Source organism: Geospiza fortis, unplaced genomic scaffold (genome assembly GCF_000277835.1).
Source record: "Geospiza fortis unplaced genomic scaffold, GeoFor_1.0 scaffold333, whole genome shotgun sequence".
Lineage (NCBI taxonomy): Eukaryota > Metazoa > Chordata > Aves > Passeriformes > Thraupidae > Geospiza > Geospiza fortis.
The window spans coordinates 4,851,581-4,872,352 of NW_005054347.1; the positions used below are offsets into that span (position 1 = coordinate 4,851,581).

The 20,772-nt window shown below is 42.3% G+C and overlaps 1 protein-coding gene across 1 annotated transcript in view; it reads right to left on the minus strand.

The window, feature by feature from the left end:
• The window catches only part of TRABD2B (TraB domain containing 2B), a 266,134-nt gene extending 245,458 nt beyond the window's left edge, over positions 1 to 20,676 (minus strand). Inside the window, exon 1 of the mRNA XM_005423185.3 lies at positions 20,058 to 20,676. Coding sequence (XP_005423242.2) covers positions 20,058 to 20,417 — 360 coding nt within the window. The 5' untranslated portion in view covers positions 20,418 to 20,676. The remainder of the gene's footprint in view (positions 1 to 20,057) is intronic.
• Positions 20,677 to 20,772: the final 96 nt, after the last annotated feature.

Genomic DNA, 20,772 nt, shown 5'->3' on the forward strand with positions numbered 1-20,772 from the left:
TGCAATTAAAACACATTACTTAAGGAGAATATAATATTTCATGCCGAAGAGTAAATTGGAAAGCTGTGGTTTTCATTTACATGAGTTAAACCCACAAGGGACAGCTGGAATGGCAGTTACAATTAGGCTGCCCATTAGGATGCATTAGATGACATTAACCCAAGACCTCTCAAGTCCACCACAAAGCCGTCAGGCTGCAAGGGAGTTTAAGAGCAACCTAGAGCTTTCTGGTGACACTCATGTTCAGTGCAAACATTGGAAGGGAGTCATTTTCCCTCTCCGTGACATGGCACACGGTCAGTGTTGCTGCTTCCAGACTACAGGGGCTTGGCACTTCTTTTAAAGCCATTCCAAGGCTGAAATCAAATGCTGCAACAACCCTTTCACTTCAACAGAAAAGTATTCCAGAAATGCTATGCAAAATGCACCAGCAAGCATAGCCAGACAAGGGTGTAACCAATCAGACTCCATTCCCAAATACTGCTTATTCATCCTTCCCATGCGTGGTTGTTAAGATTGGAAATTATCCATCTTCCTGGTAAAGAAAGAAATAAAAATATACTGAGGCATCAATCCACTGAAGTGCTACACAAGCACTACTGCTTTTGCAGTATCTACCATGGCTGCTTATCTAGGCTGCGATTTTTCTCCTGGGATCCAGCTTCATGAGTCGTCAAAGACAGAGCATGAAACACCATTCAAGTATTAAAAGACTTATAGGAAGCTTGAAATGAACTTAAACGGCAGAGTGCCAGCAACTCGGAGTACGTCCTGAGATTTCACTCACATAATAACTGAATTATTAACTAAAGAAAGAGTAGTATGTGGAAAAATGAAGCCACTTGCTTGTATGTGGCTAGAGTTCTACAGGGATTAAGAAGATATTTAAAAATACCAACTTTTTTCCAAATGTCTCCTTAGTTATGAGAGGAGACTTGCCAATTGGAGATCATGAATGCTTTAAGGGAAAACAGTCACTCACAACTAGATGCACTGCTGAGACACGTTTGAAGTCCCAGAGACCCGACCCAGTCTCACTTGCATCACACTACCTGATCCTCTTGAAATCACCAGCAAGCTCCTGTTTGTAAAGCTGCAGAAAATCAGTCATAGCTTTTCACAAAAATGCTGAGTTGTCCATGTCAAGAAAATTATAGAAAGTCAGGCTATGGGCGGGAGGGGGAGAAGGTTAGAAAAAGAGAGCATTGTTTATGGAACATGAAAAGCTCCAGCGACACAATATATGGAATTCGGAGGGAAACAGGCCCTCCTTTCTTTCTGTACAATTCAAATAATTCCAATAGCAGACTGGATATTCCCCAAAACGAGTTAAAAAAGCACAGGGCTGTCAAAGCAATTTAGAAAGGGAAAGCTGAAGTAAACATGGTGACTTTTTTTAAGCCTTAATGCTTGGAAGACCTGAATGCTACCCTAGTGTATGCTTTCCATAGAATAGAAAGAAGTAATAGCTGCATACGCAGCCCAGTGCAAGGAGACTGCTTGGGCATCTACAGAAAATGTGTGGAAGTACCCCTAGAAAAAAATCTCAGCTCAAGATGGTAATGGCACACATCTAACTCTAACCCTATCTAAGTGGTTCTAGGTTCTGATTAAGGGAAAAAAAATCCTTATAAAGTCCTACAACTAACTTGGAGTTGTTGTTTTCAGTAATGAGACTCTCCTACTCAAACAGGATATTTTAAAAACCAGCAAAGCAGACAAACAGTTTTTATTGTTTTCATGTTTCTGCTTTCATGAAGACAGGGATTCATCATTAAAAGTCATACTTTCCATAACTCTATTCTTCTTGCTACTGTTTTACCTCCTTACTCCTGCCCCAAGTAGGAACTAACCACTGAATCTGAGGGACTCTTTGGACCTTCTAATTTCAGGCAAAGCCTTGTGCAAAGCATATGTAGGACACTATTCTCTTTTGCTATGGAAAGATGGTTTCCATCATTTTGCATGATTCGGTTTTCACTGAGAAAAGGAGAGGTAACACTATTTCCACCTACCTGTGATTTTTATTTATATGTATATACATGAAATTGCGATTAGATTATGGTAAGTATAATCTTGAATAATTGGATCCAAACACGTAAGATTAATGTAATCACAAGACCTCTATTCAACTGGGTCTAGAGCAATTACACCCAGTAAAACTGCTTAGTTTATATATAAACTTTATTCCTCTAAAGGCTTCTGTTCTTTAAAATATCATTTTCACAGAGTTTGCATCAAACACAAAAAGGCTGCACACTTTGCTAATTCTGAGAGACAGTGAATTCTAGGTCTTGCTCACTTACCATTGGAAAGACTTACTGCCTGGTGAGCAATCTCACCAGGATTCAACTTGTTTAAATGTCTACATTAATGGATGACCTGAAACCTAAAAAAGTCAGTCTGTCTTTCTCTTGCACAAAGCTTATCATCTAACTCATTCTGGACTGGTGTGTTTGAAGGAATGGGGTTTGCTTTGTTACTTTTCTGAACTGACTAGTGTGGTTCTGACTGAGAAGCTAAGAATCCCAGCAACAAACTGCATCCATGTAGCCTGAGCTGCCTGCTGTAGTTCTTACAGAATGGGAGTATAAACTGGAGTATGGGAATCTAGGAACTAACCAACAATTCCTTTCATCTTGGAATAGAAAATTTCCTTCAATACTTTTAATTATACTCAGGCAGACAACAAGCTGTTGGGTTTGGGGGGTAATTCCACTTTAGAACAGATTTCCTTAATTGTTTCCATCAGAGGAGAACTTGAAAATATTTCTAGCTTTTAATTAGAAGGTTGGCAGCATCACTCTTAACTCTTTCTCAAATAACTCTGGATGTTGAGGCTTAGAATAAATTAATTTGACATGAGCACGATGCGCTCTGTAGAGCTCCTGACAGCCACGTGGTGTCTCTAGGAACTGTCCCAGAAGGGGTGTGAATCCTGGTTAACCAACGAGACAAAACCTGAAATTCATTCTCTGCAGAAGCCTGTTTTTTGTCTGCAGTTGTAAAAACTTTCTTTAATAAATGACTCCAAAAAGAGAGAGCATGATCTTGTCTATCAAATAACTGCGCAGTACTAGAACCAGAGAAAATATATTTACAGAGTTGAAGAATGGTAAAACAAGGGTCTACATCTGGAAGCAGTAAAGGAAAACCTTAAATATATTAGGAAAAAGTTCCAACAGTGGAAGTCACTTAGACAAAGGAATACGTTGCTAGTTGAGAATGCATGAGGCAACGCTAGAAAGAGGTGCTTCAGAGATGAATTTTGAATTTTATCATAACAACACTATTTGGCTGTGTCATCAAGAGCATTAAAACCCATGCTGATTCTCAGAACTTGAAATCTCATAATCCAAAACCTACATCTGCATTCAGGCAGCAGCAAAGCACACAGCAAATTCTCTCTGCACAGAGCAAGTGGTCAGGACATAGAATACTGCTGAAATAGAGGAAACAGTGCCTTTGTCAGGGAGAGGTCATTGTCCTGATAGTCACTGTGTCCAAGGAATTAGCCAACATGGATTTCACTGACTGAATCTCTTAAACATTACTCTGCACTGACCAGGCAAACAGAAATAGGCATAACAGAATGGGAACGGATACAGAAATTGTTTAAAACCAAACAGCACAGCCAAACAAGAATTGCAAGCGGGAGGTTAAACTTTTGACTCAAAAGATGAACTAGGCAGCTCATCTCCTTAGTGATAGAAAGAGGACATTTCTTAGGAGAAAAGAAAAAGATGAAGCCTCAACGTCCAAACCATCACCACCTCTTCTAACTTTCTCCTCAAGTGAAAGGGTAAGTTGGTTGTCTGGTGAGATCTGAGCTACAAAGAATGAAGTCCTGGAGCTGCAAGAGATGCAAACCCAGTGCTTATGTGGCCTTCCATGTATGTGATTTTTTTTTTCTGAAATGAACTCCAAGCTAAGACAATCCAAGAGAGATTTCCTTGATGAAATGTTAAGGTGAAACTGCCATATCCTGCCTCCCCAATGACCATGCACAGCATGACACTACTAATGTGAGCAGAGACCTGACCTGCTACAAATCAGGTGTAATTACACATTAAGTAAGCTGTAAACACTATTACTGTCCTGACATCTCTAAAGAATTTCCTATATTCAACAGAGGTAAAGTCACCCTATTTCAAATAACCTTTCAGTCAGGCATCCTGGAGCTATGTTAGAGAGCTCCCACCAAGGAGGCACAGGAGGACTTTCTTCTCCCTTGGCAAGTTTATCCAAAGCTGCTACAAGATTTACATTTCTGTTGCTATCTACAGTTCAGTGGGGAAAAACAATAATATCTCAATAAAAAGTTAAAAATTCAGCCTTTTCTATCTTTAATGTGTTGTTACGCACTAATAGCACAAAAATTTCCAATTGGGTCACCCACCAGATTGTTCTTTTACTGATGAGACTCATGTTTTTTCTAACTTCCCTTTAAATTTGAAATTGAGACATTTCAAGGAACGTTTCTTTCCTCAAATACAAAAAAAAAAAAAAAATACATGAGCACTGTTTCTGTTTAAAAAAAACCCCGTCATTTTCCAAAAATAAATAGCTCTAATATCTTGCCCATCTTGCACACAGAGAACTGAACACAAAAGGCCACGTCAGGACTGTCTCTTGAGAGCCCAGAAAACTCCTGCCTCCCCCTAACAGAGCTCTCCTGATAAGCTTGGAACAGTGCATGTAGAGCTCATGGAGTCCAGCTGGCCTAGGATGCTTCATGGATCATGGACAGGTGTATCTCACATATGGAGAATGAGCAGAAGAAATAGTGAAGGGTGCTGCTATTTCAGAGCCTCATATACCCACCAAGGCTTTGTCTCATCCCACAAAATTTTCAGACACTTCAAGTTTACTCTCCCTAGACCCTGCATACTCCAGGCTGCATCCAGCTGCTGCTGAAGTTGCTGTACAGTGTGTACTGCACACCGGGCAGAGCAGCCACAGGAGGTGACAGGAGTCTGGCACAATGGTCCCTGTTTTCCATTCCCTCTGCCCTGCAGTGTTGTCCCTTGCGCTGCACTCCTACGTGTTGAACTGCCACTCAAGTCCTTGCCTTGAGCTGGCTGCTCTCCACTGCAGCAGATTCCAGTAGCAATGGTCCTGTTGTGCTGTGGATGGCTGGAGGCACCATGGGATGAGAGACACCAGCAGTGTGTAAGGGACAGCTCAAAAGGAACCACAGAGCCTCAGTGGGGCTCACTGGCCACACCAAATGCCAGCCTCTGCTGAGTGCAGAAGGCTCCCAAGAAAGGACTAAATTTTGAGCAAACACAATGGCACCTCTTACATTTGGACAAGCTGAGGTAGTCCAAGTCAGCTTAAAACGCCTCATTCACTTCAATCGTCTGTTTTAGACTTGGACAACCCTTTGGTCTTCACAGACCCCTCAGAAAGTGTCATGAGTTACACATGAAATGCACAAGGCACATAGCGGTCAACATTACTGTCTTCTCTCAAACCAGGGGTCCTATTCAGGGCTGCCTGCCAAACTGCTGGATGACCCTGGTCACCCCTGAGGAATATAAGCTCTTGGGAAGAGGAGGAGAACTGGACAAAGACAACCAAGGACATACTCTTCCATTGATCCCAAATGTGGTGGGGAATTCAAAGGGCTTCAGACAAGAGGAAAGGTGCATTTGATGAAATAAAACCAGTTTTTTTACTGTTTTGATAAACACAATCGATGATAAAAGATCTTGGAAGGCATTAACTCTACTTCACACTGGAGTGCTGTTAAAGCCAGCATGGCAAGAGACTATAACCCTGTAAACATATGTTGTGTATTAGATTTTGATCTGGCAGCTTGCCTTAATTTTGTTTTTTTAAGACTCCAGCTAGTTCCAAATACACTTCCATGTTTGTGTTCCAGCAAATGAGCAAAAGGCAGAATGCTTGAGCGACAGGGACAAAAGAATACCCTGGACTATAAGTTCATTTCAAAAAAAGCCTCCACTAGTATTGGCACATTAGAAAGAGGATAACAAAAATATCAGCAAATTCTTTTTTCTATCCCTTTCTCCAAGTTTTTTGTTTTTTCTGGTGTACACTTCACAGCTGCTGAGAACTTTAATGATTTTAGTCTCTTCTATCTGAATTATCAATATGGACAGAAGTAACAAAAGGACACCTTTCCAGCCAATTTTGTGACTCCCAACTCCTCACCAAAAAAAGCATCCTCTGAATAGCAATTAGCCTGGGCCCCTGTAGGTGCACACCAAGAAATTCTTTCGAGAGGCATTTCAGTCTGCTCAGGATTGAGTGTTCCAGCTCATATAAACAAACACTGTTACAAGAGGCAAAGCTGATATGGATTTATGCAAGGAACGCATAGACTGAATAAGCAATTTGATAATTAATGGAGTTGACAGGCACTTTCGAATAGTACTCAAGTATGTGCAGACTGAATGTTTTCATATACAAGCTGAACCCAAGACAGTATTAATTTTTAACCCATTTTATACCTAATCACTCAGATGAAGGAAACACATGCATTTTTTTTCCTCTTGGGTATTAGTTTTGACCTCCCAAAGCCTGACTATTGGGACATAAATCCTTTACACTTAGTAGTACTGCACACAACAGACCTGTAGATGTCATGTACGGGATGATTTTTTTCTTAAAGACTGTTTGAAGAATGAACTTTCCGAGTATTGATTACTTCTTTTATGTCCCACAGCTTAAATGCAGCAGTTTTGCTCTTAACAAAGAGTTGAGAGCTTAGTTGCATGAGTTCAGGGAATTTCTGAAGAGCCCCTCATGACTAAAAGAAAATTTCTTTTATTACTGGCTTCCAAGCAAGCCAAACCACTGCTCCTACAAGTCCAGCTGCAGAAACTAAAGATGCTTAGTAAAGTCTTGAACAAAGCACTGTCCCACCTGGCAGGAGATGATGGTAATTTATTGTGCATGGAAGACATTGTGACATTTTGAACTGCACAGAGAGAATGGAGCAGTAATATAACTGCTCCCACACAGGAATGAGATACTCAATGTTTTCTCAGTCTGGAACAGGTTCAGGGATGATGCCTTGATCTGTTTCACAACTTCACCCCTCTCAGGATCAGGAAACAGTCTTCTAATACATTTGGTTTATATTCTCATACCCTAGACAACAGAATTATCTTCTAAAGGTTGTGTCCACAGAAACCACCTATGGAAAGTTTCAGTTCAAAACCAGGCACAAAGACAACCAAGACAACCACTTTCTAGGGCCTCCATAAAGGCATTGAAAGATCAGAAGGGACTACTTGGAAACACACTGTCTCTTTTGTCAGTAAAGCTGTAGGTAATTGGAAAATACTTATGGAATGACCCCAGTTCTCCAGCAAAAGGTAGGTGAACTGTCTAATGGAATTAGATTTGAGGTGCTTCAGGCCCATTATTCTGTCCAGCTCAACAGCAGACGCCTAGAAAAGTATATATTAAATATATCCTCTGTTAAAAGCCTTGTAGATAGGGCAGAATTCTGGCAACCTGCTGGGAACCCAGCAGCAAGTCAACTTGCTATGACTGCTCAAACATCAAATGACACAGTGCTGCCTGCTAAGTGCCCCCCACTCCAACTCTGGCTGCAGCTGCCTTTGAAGAAAGGTGCAATGCCTTCTGCATAGATGTACATGCCGAATAAACTCTTTTAAAGCATGTGAGAAAGAAAACTGTCATCAAAATGTACCGAGCAATTACGGGTTGAAGGTTGAACTATTATTGCTTCATGCCCTCCCATTCCCCTCCCCTCCAGGGCGGGAAGAAAGGGGGAGGATTATTCATTTGTATTCAGGCACTTCATTAATGTTTATAAGAGAATCCAAACATGCAAGCAAAACAAGGACGAAACACTCGCGCCAGACGTGTGATGCGATAAATGTCACTGGAGCAAATATTTAGATCTGTTTACAGAGAGGCCTATTAAGTCCTTTTTGAAAAGCTGTGCAGTGTTGTGGCTTGGTTTCTGCCTAGCAGCTCCAGCGTAAACACATGGAAGATGGCTAAGTCTCTCTCTCTCATTTTGTTATGACATCTGGAAACCTAAGGAGGTTGGGAGAAGCCAACTGGCTGCCCTGCTATGATGTCTAGCTAGAGGGTCTGCCTGTTGAATGATGGCAGGACATGCAAAGTCTTTTAAAGCACTGCTGAGTTCTCCAGCTTGTGCCAAAATCAGTGGATTTTCAACACAACAATCCCTCAACAAAGGTAGTTGCAACACACAGGCCCTTGGTTCATTGCTAATGATGCAAGTCTATGCTCTCTGCCATTTTTCAAGACCATTTGCATTTGAGAAAATCAATTCCTTTAGGGACTAAAATAGCAAAGAGGGGTGGAGCCACTCTATTCACCAGGGATGAAGATGTGTCCCATAGTCCCTTGCCCAAAGAGCTGTAGGTTCTGAAGTTCACAGTCAGCCTGGATTTCTCTAGATGTCCCCTTCACATCACCATCTCATCAACTCTAGCCCTATGCATACAAATATTTCCTTTTCTAAGAGTACTAAATAAGTTGAAAGGTGTAAGAGAAATTTATTGATGGAAAAATCATTGTCTTAGCCCCAGATGCAGTAATATAATTGGGTTATTTCAGCCTCTGAAGTGATGCCTCAGTTCCCAACATAGTATGTAAGGCCGACAGGTATAATACTGTGTTGTATATACAAAGACTCAGGGTTCTTTATCCACATGTCCAGCTTGCTTCCCTTCTTTTTGGAAGGAATGGTGCTCAGGCCACACAGATGTACAGGACCACAGAGTGACCTCAAGTGGTGCTGACTGAATCGAAACACTTTTAGTTTTCCTTCTGACTTAGTGAGTTTAGTTCACTTTTTTTCATGGCATCAAAAACTCAACATGAAATCACAAGTAACTCTACTCAGTCTGGTTTTTAAGCCCATCAAAATCACAAATAAATTAGAAGAATATTGACTAACATCTTTTCTCCCTCATTCTCTTAATAAATTATTTATCTAATGAAACTCCTTTCTGCATAAACCAGCAGGAAAGACACCTTGCCTGGTTTCAAGAGATACAGTTTTGGGTTCCCAGTACAAGGATTGCCAACTTGTTTGATTTGTTTTAGTGGGAACTACACTGAGCTTTGCCTCAGAAAACAGGGGAACGGGTGCCAAGTCTTTTGGGATTCTCCCACAGTAATATTCCAAGCTCTACCCTCAGGTCTAAGCACTCTTGGGAAAACATACCTCTTCCATCCCTGACTAATAATGATGGATTATTGATGTTACAGTTGCTAAACTTGTTGTTCTCTTAAAAAGTCTAAGAAGGTTGTGATACTTCGTGTTTTAGAAGAACAGAAAAATTCATGCAACCACTCAGCTGAATAGTAAATAAACATTGGTTGTCCCTACTGTGTAACAGGGATTAATCTTTTCAGACTTAAGCATCCAAAAGAATTTTTTTTACTGCTGAAGTTTTCCTTTCTAATTAGTGTCCCTGATTAATTCTTGCAGAAAATGTGCCACAGCTTAGTGGCTTGGTCTCAAACCATGGTCCCTTCCATAATGCTACATTCAGCTATTATTCTTTGCTTTTGCTCTTAATATACCAGACTCATCAGGAGTGCCAGGCCTCAAAACATTGTCAGTAGCATGCCAAACATCCACAGGGAAGAGAGAGGAATCCCTTCCCCTACTCTTGTTCAGCTACCTCCTGCTTTGGAGCTAACCCTTGGGTTATTTACGTTGCGTGACCTTGAGATAAATGGCATTTGGCAGGCCGCCGGACGACTTTGTGTTTCAAATCAAACATTCTCAGTTTCTCCCACACTGACAATGGGAATAATTCCCGAATGCTTTTTTGGGGGTGGTTCTTCCCATCTCATTGCCTGCCATGGAGCTCTTTGGTAGCTACGTCAGGGTTGGTGAACTTTAGCTTGACTTTCTTGTTAGACTCAAGTACCAAGTGGTGTGTGTGGTTTTCTTCTGTGGTTTGGTGTGTGTGTGTGCGTGTGTATTTTCTCTTTGTCCCAGAGTGTCTGCACTGCTGGTATTACAGCTACAATTGTTCTATATATAAAGCAAAGATCCCTTGAATGATCTGCCAAAGGCTTTATCTGTGAACAATCTTTGTCTGTACTTGCTTTGCCGTTAACCAGTTTTGACTGTACTCCATAATGGCTGGAGTTGCTTTGCCTTAACTGATATGTATCAAAGAGAACTGCTAAAATTAACTGCTCATGAACTGTGTCCAGGATGTTAGATTAACTCATGTGGAATCCTTCACTGAACAAACTGATTTATGATGTGTTATGACATTGTTATTTGATGTGTTGCACAACAACTCAATTTTAAAAAATGAAGAGCGCACCATTAATAAGAGATAAATCTTTCCAGTGTAATTCAAATGGATCTGCATCTGCTTTAGAGAGAGTGTGATAAGGGATCTTGTGTGGGTTTAGTGATTGTGTTTTGCATTCTTAGGAATATCTTCCACTGGGATCTCTTTGTCAGTAATCACAAAACCCATCCAAAATATGCCAAAATACAACACCTTTTGGGAGATTTTAGCTCTTTGTACTTCCTAAAATACAAAAGGGTACTACTACAAGTGATTCCCAACAACTAATACTTCCAACTTTGAGAATGTACAAGTGCATCAATAACGCTTGCTTTCCACTTCAGGGCCATAATATGCTGTAGTCCCTACAGGGTACATCCATTCCAAGCTTATCCAGCCACAGTTAACACACAGCAAGTGCTCAGAGCAGTCAGTTTAATTTTTAAGAAGAAGGCCCATCTTTGTACATTTAGATATAAATTGAGTATGTTTTTAAAGTAAGCACTATTCCATTACTGGAACATGAACCAGTGCAAATGCTGACCTTAAATTACAAAGTTCCTAGAGCATGTTTCAGATGACTACATGTTAAAGGCTCAGATCTCTCTGGATACCCAGCTTCAACAAAAATTCCTTTGAAAGCGAGCTTGAGTTATACACTGTACAGTATGTCTTACTTCACAGCCAAGCCACTCAAGTTAATAAAGAAAATCCTCTCTGTCCTCACACAATTAGCTGGGCAAAAAGCTGGCCAATGCCAGTCTGCAGACAGGCAGATCCATAAAGCTGGACAGTGTTTCATGCCTGTTGCCTTGAGCTTCTCAACGCCATCTTGCCACCAAACACCTGGATTATTTCAGGATGGTATAACCTGGTCTCATGGACTCAGGAGGTATCTTCTCGTTGGTATTCTGGTACTGGAAAGGAGAAATGCTGAAGGAGCTGAACTGCATCCCAGTTGTTTGAAGGCTAAGCCATAAAAGAATTGATTTGGCCATAACTTTGTATTAGAAAATTTGACTTTGCTCACTTCTGGGTGTTAGTGAGTTATCTGCTCCAACAGGCAGACAATAAACTTTATTGAGAAGGTTCTTTCTAGCTTTTTCCTGTCTTAATCAAGAAATTCATTATGACAAAGAAAGCCCTTTTGTATCATTAACTCTTACGAAAACAACATTTTTAGGCCCTTTTTGCACACTTGTACCTCTCCTGCCTCTGTGATATCCCAAAAATAAAGAATTACCTCAGCTTGAAAGCAAACTACAAGTCAGCATCCCACTTGACTCCCAGTATGTCAGGAGCAGTTCCTCTCATGATGTAGGGCTTAGCATTTTCATAATTAATAGTGCTGTGATGATTTTACCTGTGTTTAAGAATCAACAAGACACATTGGGATGTCACATCACACTTCCTTCTGGCATAACATTTATCTCAGTAATCATTTCTAAAACTGTAAATCAACCACATGCCAGGAATACAAAGACCTTCAAAAATTTGGGCATGTTTCTCAAATCACGCTTTTGCCCTCTCCCTCTCTGCTGACTCTGCAAACTCCTGCACTGTAAGCATTTGGTCTCGCATTTAAATAAATATTCTCCATCACTATTATGCTGTCACCTGTAATAGGAAAAGGCTGCAAGAAATCAAAGGAGAGCTAAATTTGTGCAGTGGCAGAAAGCGTACAGAGAATAATCAGTCTTCATTGTGATTGTTAACAAAAGTGAGGGAGCCTAATGGAGACCTTGGATTTAGTACAGTCTCTGAAATATTGAGGGGATACTTTCAAGACACAGAACCGCCTACTTGAAAGCAATACTTTTCCTGTGTTCCTCATAACTTGACTTTTATTAAAATGGAAAGAGGTTAGAAAATAACTGTGAGATTTGTTTCCTTTTTCTCATTCCTTGGCTCACTAAGGAAGTCTGATGAATATTGCTTTGCTCTATGAAGGCAGCTTCTTCTCTGTTTTATATGTTGGAGATATCTGTGTCTCCCAACAAATGCCCCAATGGAAGAGTTAGGGTAGCAGCAGCAAGTAATTTTAATTAAATCTGGGGGAAACATAAAGCATTTGTTGCTATTTCCTTAATTATGTTGATACAGCTAACAGTTAACTGCCTATGACTGAATTCCTAGCTTTTTGCCCCATCTTAGCTAACTCTCATTTTGCAGGCATTTCCAAGCATGAAGAACCTCTGGACTGGCATCCATGTGGAAGGCTTCATAACTTCCACACTAACTGAGCCTAGGAAAAGAAGAAATCAGATTAATTTCTTTTTCTTTTTTTTTTACAATCCTTTCTCTGTATGCTACTAGGAGTTTCTGGGGATGGTTCAGTGTTTTTTTTTTCCCTGGCTTCAAGGGACTCTGGAATGGATACAACACACAGGATTCAGCCTGTCACTTCTAACACTGCTACCCACTGGCATGGGCTGCAATCCTGATTTTGAGGAAGTCAGGAGTAAAACTCACTTTTGACATCTGCAAGACTCTTCAACCCCTCAGCATTGTTGCAGTGCCTGAACAGAGGTGATCAGCAGTGGTCCACTGATAATAAATCTAATTACAATATTTCAGGGACGATGATTTCTTCAGGCATAACTGGCCTACGGGAGTCCATGTATGATGAGAAATGGGGTGTCCAGGACTATGCTAAATGACCCTCACAGTGGAAAATCTTGGGTCTTTGATCTCATTCAAACTAAAAATACTTTTTCTAATGAGCCTCCTCAAGTCATACAACATCCATTTCAAAATGCTGAGCACATGGTTTTAATTTAAAGTTTTTACCAGCTTTCATTTATATTGTGCTAGAAGTCCTGAAATTACTTGCATTTTAGAAGCTCTAAAATATTGGAAATCCAAATGTGAATGACTGGTGTTGGAATAACTAGTGATAAAAGCAGCAGACATGAGTGTGAATTCCTGCTTGAGCTTCTGACAGGTATTAACCAAGTCACTTTTCATTCTCTGTGCCTTTAAATGACAATTAGATCCAATAAACAGTAACAATTACACAAAATAGCTGTATTGTTCCATTGAGCACCAGAAAAAGCAAATTCATGGAGGTGTTGAGACACCATGACTAGTAGCTGTTGTGATGGATACAACCAGTCTCACAGTTTAGTTGCATGTCTGTTCCCACTCTGCACAGAGCATAGTCTTGCTCCAATTCCAGCCCAAGAACTGAGGTATTAAGTTCAAACACTGATATGTACAGTTTTAAGCTCTGCAGGCACCAGTTTAATTTCTGGTGTCTCAAGCGAGATGGAAACTATAATGCTTTTGGGGTTACAGAAGGAGTATTAAGTTCAAAAATTGTTGCAATGTTCAGAAAAAAATCTCTTAGTAATTGCAACTTAAGAAATAATTTGAGAGCTTCACAAAGATACTGAAATTTTGTCATCAACCCATACTGCTTTCTGCAGATTTTAAGTATAGTGGCATTGAGCATTGTATTGGTTGTCTGCTTGGAAGAGGGACTTGGGAAAGTGTGAGAACACAAGCCAGATATGTTTCCTTGCAAAATGGGGCTCTTCTAACACTGACCCTTGAAAGTTAAAACCAATGAAGTTTCTAAAATACCAGTCATTGCTGAAAATCTCCATTTTTGTGCTATAACTTAAACACTGTCCTCTGAGGATGCCAGCTTACAGTCATTCATCCAAGCAGGCAGGGAACCTCTGTAATAAGACCAAAAGATGAAAGAAATCACACAAAGTTCCCATGGTTTAAGCAGCAACACTGTGATTTCTTCTCCCTTTTACCTGTCCCATCAACTCCTAACGATAGTGAAAATAATAAGGGTTTGCAGTGTAAAGCATATCACAGGGGAAACCTGTTATTTTACAGTATGTCCCTCTGAAGTCCCTAAATATGCTTTGCCAGGAGCCCTGCCACTGAACTCCTCTCTGCAGGAGTGCAAGGTGAGTGAGTGCCCTTGTGTAAGATCATTTCAGGCCTTTGCAGTCCAGGAACCTCTGACTCGCCTGAATGATGTGGGCTGCCTTTATAACGTGGATTGCTACTCACTAGGGAGCTGAGGGGAGGCTGTTAAAGACTTTCTGAGAACTGTAGGCTGCACTATACTTCAAGTGGAGGATTTTAAGGTCAATGGTTCATTCTGTTTATAAGCAAAGCACGCGGGGCCTGGAGGAGGATCATGACTGCTGCTGCAACAGCATCGCAAAGTGACAGCAAATAACAAACAGACTGAAAACCATCACTGCGAAAATACCATTTACTAAACAGGGGCTAACCCAGTATTTACTGGGTTAGCAGCTCTGAGGTGGCAAACACACAGGAATAAATGGCCCAATTCTGCTATTTGACTTCTATACACTGGTAAAGTTAAGCTGCCCCAGGTACAGTAGGGACTCCCTTGAGTGTCTGTCATACTGTTTTCTGGGGATTTCTCCCTTTCAAGAACCATCTTACAAAGATGTAATTCCTACCTGGTACCAGTTACAGGCAGCACCCATAATTTTGCAAACAAATCAACCAGCATAATCCTCCAGACCTGCTCATGGGAGGCAGGTACACCTGCCTTGGGCTTGGATGTTACCAAGGAGGGTGTGAAGGATCAGAGGGAAAGGAAGGGCTCATACCCGACCTGTTGCACAAACACTTCTGGCAGTTATATACACAATAAATAAAACAGATGAATTGCCAGCTGCCCCTCGAGCCATCATTAGTGACTGGCTGCTTTCTTAATAGGCATCAATTGCCTGGGTGAGCCTTCCAAGGGGCTGTGGGGCAGGAGCACACAGTCACTGGCTGCACAGAGCAACATCCACATGTGGGTATGGCTATAAACATCAGCTGCTGATCCTTTCAGGTGTTACTGCCACTACTGTTGTTTTAATACTTGCATAGTTTCATCTTCAACAGCTCCCCTGGTGAAGACATAAAGCAGCTCCCACTAGTACTTAAAAGGAATTAAAAGAAAGGATTTCTATTTTTGCTATATGAATTTCTACCCCGAGGTGAATTTTGCTGGGGGAATTTTTTTACCCTGGGGCATAAGGGGGTGAAGGGAATGATAGTTTAACAAAAGCCAGCAAGATGAAAACCATGTGCATTATGTATAGCTATGTGAATTCAAACCCTTTAACAACATTTCTTTCAAAACATTCAGCAATCAAAACAGGTAATGCTGTTTTTGATGACTCCTGATCTCTTCACAAAGCCTGAAATTCTATAAAAGCAAGAAGATGCCATTTCTACTAGGCAGAAACCACTTTTATTTCAAAGACTTTTTAAAAATCAGTAATACTCCCTCATATAAACTACACAGACTATCAAAAGTCAGCTAGCTCTGAAACTGAGTCCTTTAATTCAGTTCAGAAAACATTGAGCCCAGATGTTTCACTAGGACAAATAAGTACATTTCTCTTGAAGTCAGTTACACTGGTCCTGTCAGCTTGGCAAATCCCAGCTTTGTGATCACAGAAATGTTTAGTTTTTCAAGGGGACAGGGCAGATTGAACAGAGAGTCCAGGATGTGGCCCTGCCTATATATTAGTGTGACTATTACTGTTTTGCCACTGAAGCTCCAGCTTCGAGGCTGCAGAGCTGTCAGTGACCAAACATGATGGACCACCCATCGGCCTTTTATTAACCAGCACTTGTTCCCCCCTCTAATCCTATCACCAGAGTAATCAAAGCTGCCATGTCCCAGGGTTTGATGGAACAGCAGGACCTGGGAAATGAAGACTGATTTTGTTAACAAAGTCATTCCTGCCCCATGAATGCTGTCTCATTGGTAGAAAGCAGGGAGATGAGGTTTATTTGTGCAGAGAATGAGCCGGCAAAGAAATGAAAGGGAGAGAATGGTGAAGTGTGAAGTTTAATCTGGCACAGTCTGAGGTTTCTTTCTTTGAGGCCGTCTCTGATCCAATCAACACTGGTTTGATATTTAACATCTCCCCCTGCAGTTGGAAATGATACCAGCCAGAGGAGACCAGAGTCAGGGCTTCCCAAACAGCTAAGGGGAGAGAAGGGGGTGCTGGCAGCTCCTCACCAGCCTGACAGCTTCCCCACCACCAGGCTGGCAGGAAGCTGGACCCTGATACAAAATTTCTCCTACAAACCTTGGGATTCAGGGCATCAGCTATGAGCTGAATGCAGACTGTCCCTGAGGAGAGCAAGCTTGGGATGGGATGGGAAAGGGATTTTAGTTCTAATGTGGAGGAAGGGCTATGTACACTGTCTGGGACTGTGGATCCTGCTGAGAAACAGGATCAAACACAAGCAAGAGATGCCACCCACCTCCCCAGGGAACAGCAGTTTGGATAGAGCAGTAAGACCTTCCCCTTGCTGACTGTACAGACCTTCAGTGGGGACACGCTGCAATCACTCCAGGGTGATGGGGGTCCCATGACAGCCCTGGGCCATCAGGGAGGATGCACCAGACCTGAGCAGCTGCAGGAGCCACCATCACAATTCTCCTTACTCCAACAACATACTGGGGAAAGCTTCCCATCATATGCCCACATGAGGGTCCCAAAGAGGAGAGAGAGCTTAGCCCTAATCCCAGCTGGCCCTCAGAAAACACAGGGATGAGCCCTCACAGCCATTAGTGGCTGCAGTGCCTCTGCCAGGATTCCACAAGAAGGCCTGGAATGTCATCTGCCCCTCACCAGTTCTCAGCCCTGGCCAACTTGATTTTGCCCTTTTCTGGCCACTCCCTATATAAACATCAGTGCTGTCAGACAGACTTGTCTGCTTCCTCTTCTTCACTTGCCTCAGCTCTTTCTGTCCCACCTTTCATGAAAACCCTGACATTTCAAATACCAAGGAGCAGTAAAATTTCAACCTGACCCAAGCCTGTTACCAAGGCATCTCCCTGCATCCAGGCTCCCAACACTGCCTTCTGCTGGGATTCAGACAGCTTGACACCAGCTCTACCATACCCAGGGCCCAGACTTTGAGTGACCAGCAGCTGCCAGAGTCCCAGGAGGTGGGATAACACTTCCCCCCAGGATCCAAGCAGGAGGCAGGAGGATGGGAGTGATGTGGAAAAGCAGCAGGAAACACTGTGCAAGGGTTTCGGGGGGAGCAGAGCATTAAACTACAAAGTTTAAGGGTTTACAATAGAAAACAATGCTCCCTGCCCTACCTGCAGGAGCTGGCTCTCCAGGAAGCAGCTAATTATATGAGCCACCTTAATCTTTTTATCCGGCTAAGACAATCAACATTTCAAAGCCACGCACAGAACGTTTCAAAGATCGTTTCTGGTCAAAAATGCAAGTGTATCCACTTTCTTTCAGAGCAGATCAAAACCAAGTACCACACCGGGACCACTCCTAGGTTTCCTCCTCCTCACGGTATCAGATTAACAGATTTGGTGCATGTAGTGAGATTAAATATTTGCAGTAGCACAAAGCTGCCTTTGAGGAGAAGAAGTAGGGGAAAAAAGCTTTTTTTGTCTTTTTTTTAAATTTGCTTAGGGCAAAAATACTGGACTTTGGGGATGTGGGACACAAAAGCATTGACATGATTCAGCAAGGCACAGTCCTAAAACCTGAATTCTGAATGCAGAAATAATGTGCAGTGCTCCTGTAATAGTAATGCTGAAAACAGGTAAAAAACCGCTGATGCCCTTAGCAGATTTGAGACTATAATTTATCACAGATGTTCTCATCAAACTGTGCAAACACCCTGCGAGACAAAAGCTGCTCAATTTCTGATTTCCATTTTAGTGGGTTTTAATTATGTGTTGCTTAAGGAAGGCTCCAAGACCTGGAATTGGGAGGTGAAACCTTGCAATACTAATCCACTCCACTAAATTAGCACAGTAATACACCAAGCAGTAGGACTGCCAGACGGTGTGATAACATTACAAATTACTATTGTTAAACAACTAGCCAGGTGTCAGGATGCATGGAAATCTAGAGGAAGCAAGAAAATAAATATCTGGTTTGTTTTGTTTAATTTTGTCTCCTGTTGTTCTGGTGGCCTTGTTCCCAGAAAAAGCTTCAATCTAGGAAAATTCCTCCTGAACACTGATCTATTTCAGCAACTTTGTCAATTCTCTCTAACAATTAAAATGGAATGTATTCTTTTAATCAGCACAAATGTTTTGCATAAATGACTGTCCTTTGCTTGCCAATAGCAGTAATACCTTTACTGTTCTTTTTTAGATTATTTTTGGAGCAAAATGAATGGGAAATTTTTGTTTCTATTTAAAAGTTGGACAGAGAAACAATTATGGTTAAGGGCAGCAGTGAGTTTTGTACTCTATCCCTTTTCCTTTCTCTGTTGCTCACTCTCTCTGAAAAGAAAAAATGTTGTATGATTCACACTTAAAAAGCTTCCAAGTGGTACATTTTTAACCAGGTGCTTTCATGTGCTTGATTCTAATGCCATTTTTGACCTAATACAACCAAACACTATAGGATGACTGGAATGGTTCATTATTTTTATCTCACCTTAAAGAAGGGGCTCAACAGAGAGGACAGGCACTTAAACCTTTCAGACAGAATAGTGTAAAACGAATTCCTTGATTTGGCTGTGTGTTTAATAATGCAAAGGTCCTGAGGGGCTTTCTTTTAATTATTTTTGTTGATAAACAAGAAAATACATTCAAAAGTGTATGGAACAAATCGGCTCTGAAGGCTGTATGCAGAGTTAAGACTCCCAGTTGAAATATGGATGAACCAAATGTTAGTGAAAGCCAGACTTTTCCCCCTTCAAATAGCTCCTACTGGACTTCAGGAGAGCAGGGGGTGAAGGCACTCTAAGGACATTTTAATCACACCAAAGATTAGTCCTTTAATCCTTATTCCCCCACATCACCAAGAATTTTTTTTGTCAAAGTAGGACAGTAAGATAAGGCTGGAAATAGACCGATCCAAAACTAATGACGAAAAGCAGGTTAAAAATGAAATACCATAGCAGTAACTGACACCATCTTAAATCTCCCCTGGATTATTTGTTTTCTTCCACACACGTTAATTTCCTCAATTTCTAGTAAATCTCATTTCACATAAACAGTTCCACAAAGCAAAGTTAATAGCTGTTACTGTGTTCCTCATTAATCCACTGAAATGAAATGGATCTCATGGCTTAGTATTTGGCTGTTTAAAGCTAAATCCATTGAAAGAATTCTGGAGTCCAGTTACACCAATAACTTTTGTTTCTTAACCTACATCCTTTTCTGTTTGCTGAAATTTACCTGCTCTAAAATGAAATAAACCCATGCATATTGCACACTCAATTTCCCCCAGTACAAGGGCAACACAAGCCACTTTGTTTTGACCCGGAGTGACCACTAAAAAGACGACTGACAGTTTGCATGTACTTAAATCAATCTGAACAATGTGGAAATTTCTATTTTCATTGTTCATGCTTCATCCTCTTCCTGACAAGTACCACAGAGCTGCTTTACTTCAAAACAAACAAACAAACAAAAAAATCACTTTTTACCCAGCTCCGGGACAGGATGGGAAGCATGTACGTTTACCTCACAAGTGGCAGGCAAGCAGACACGCACATTCACACCCTGGACATTTGCCTCTCAAATAAATTATACACGTGATACACACGCAGCACTCGCCACGCACATCACGCGAGTTTCTGCGGGCAGCACGGATTGGCATTATGGAGAACAGGCAGCCCAGCACAAAAACTGCTGAGGCCCACGAGTGACCACCCTGCTGCAGCAGGCTTGGGGTTCACCCCCATCAGCTGATGGAAGCGCAAGGAGAATACCCCCCATATCCTGGGATAAGACACGAGGCCCAGAAGCCTCCTTACCTGGGAGAAGTTGAGCCCATTCAGCGGGTGACACTGCTCCTCTACCCGCTCCACCGCACCCGTCTTCTTCTTCATCCTCTCGGCCTCCTGGGCGAGGTAGAGATCGAGCACCGGCACCCCTCTGGAGCGGATGTCCGTCTCCGTCAAGGAGTTCACCATGAGCATCACCCAGACGGGCCTCTTGCGCTCCCAGTTCCCGGCGATGGCGTTGAAGAGGTAGTCGGCATAGAGCCCTTTGCCCCGCTGGTCCGGGGTCATCCAGTGGGGCAGCATCAGCTTGATGTAGTCCAGGTGGCGTTTGAGGCGGCGGTACAGCTCCCGGGGCAGCACGTCCTGCAGGTTCTCCCCGTGGGGCAGCATCTGGCAGCTGGCCAGCCCCGAGATGGTGTACGGGTCCGTGAGGTCCAGCTCGAAGTAGACGCTGGAGCTGGCGTGGAAGGCGGCCTTGGAGTTGTCAGGGATGAAGTCCCAAACTCGCGTGTAGGGCACGTGGATGGTGCCGAAGAGATAAGCGGGGGGGTCACGGCGAATGGTCCAGAGGAAGGAGTTGAGCTCTCCTTGCTGCGGGGAAGACAGAGGGGCTGCTCAGTGATGGAGGGGCACAAAGGAAGGAGACAGCGATGCCACCCTCAGGGCTGCCCGCAGGGCAGGAGGAGCGGGCGTCCCGCTTCCCCCTCTCCTCGCAGCAGTCCCACGCGGGCTCGCAGCGAGCAAA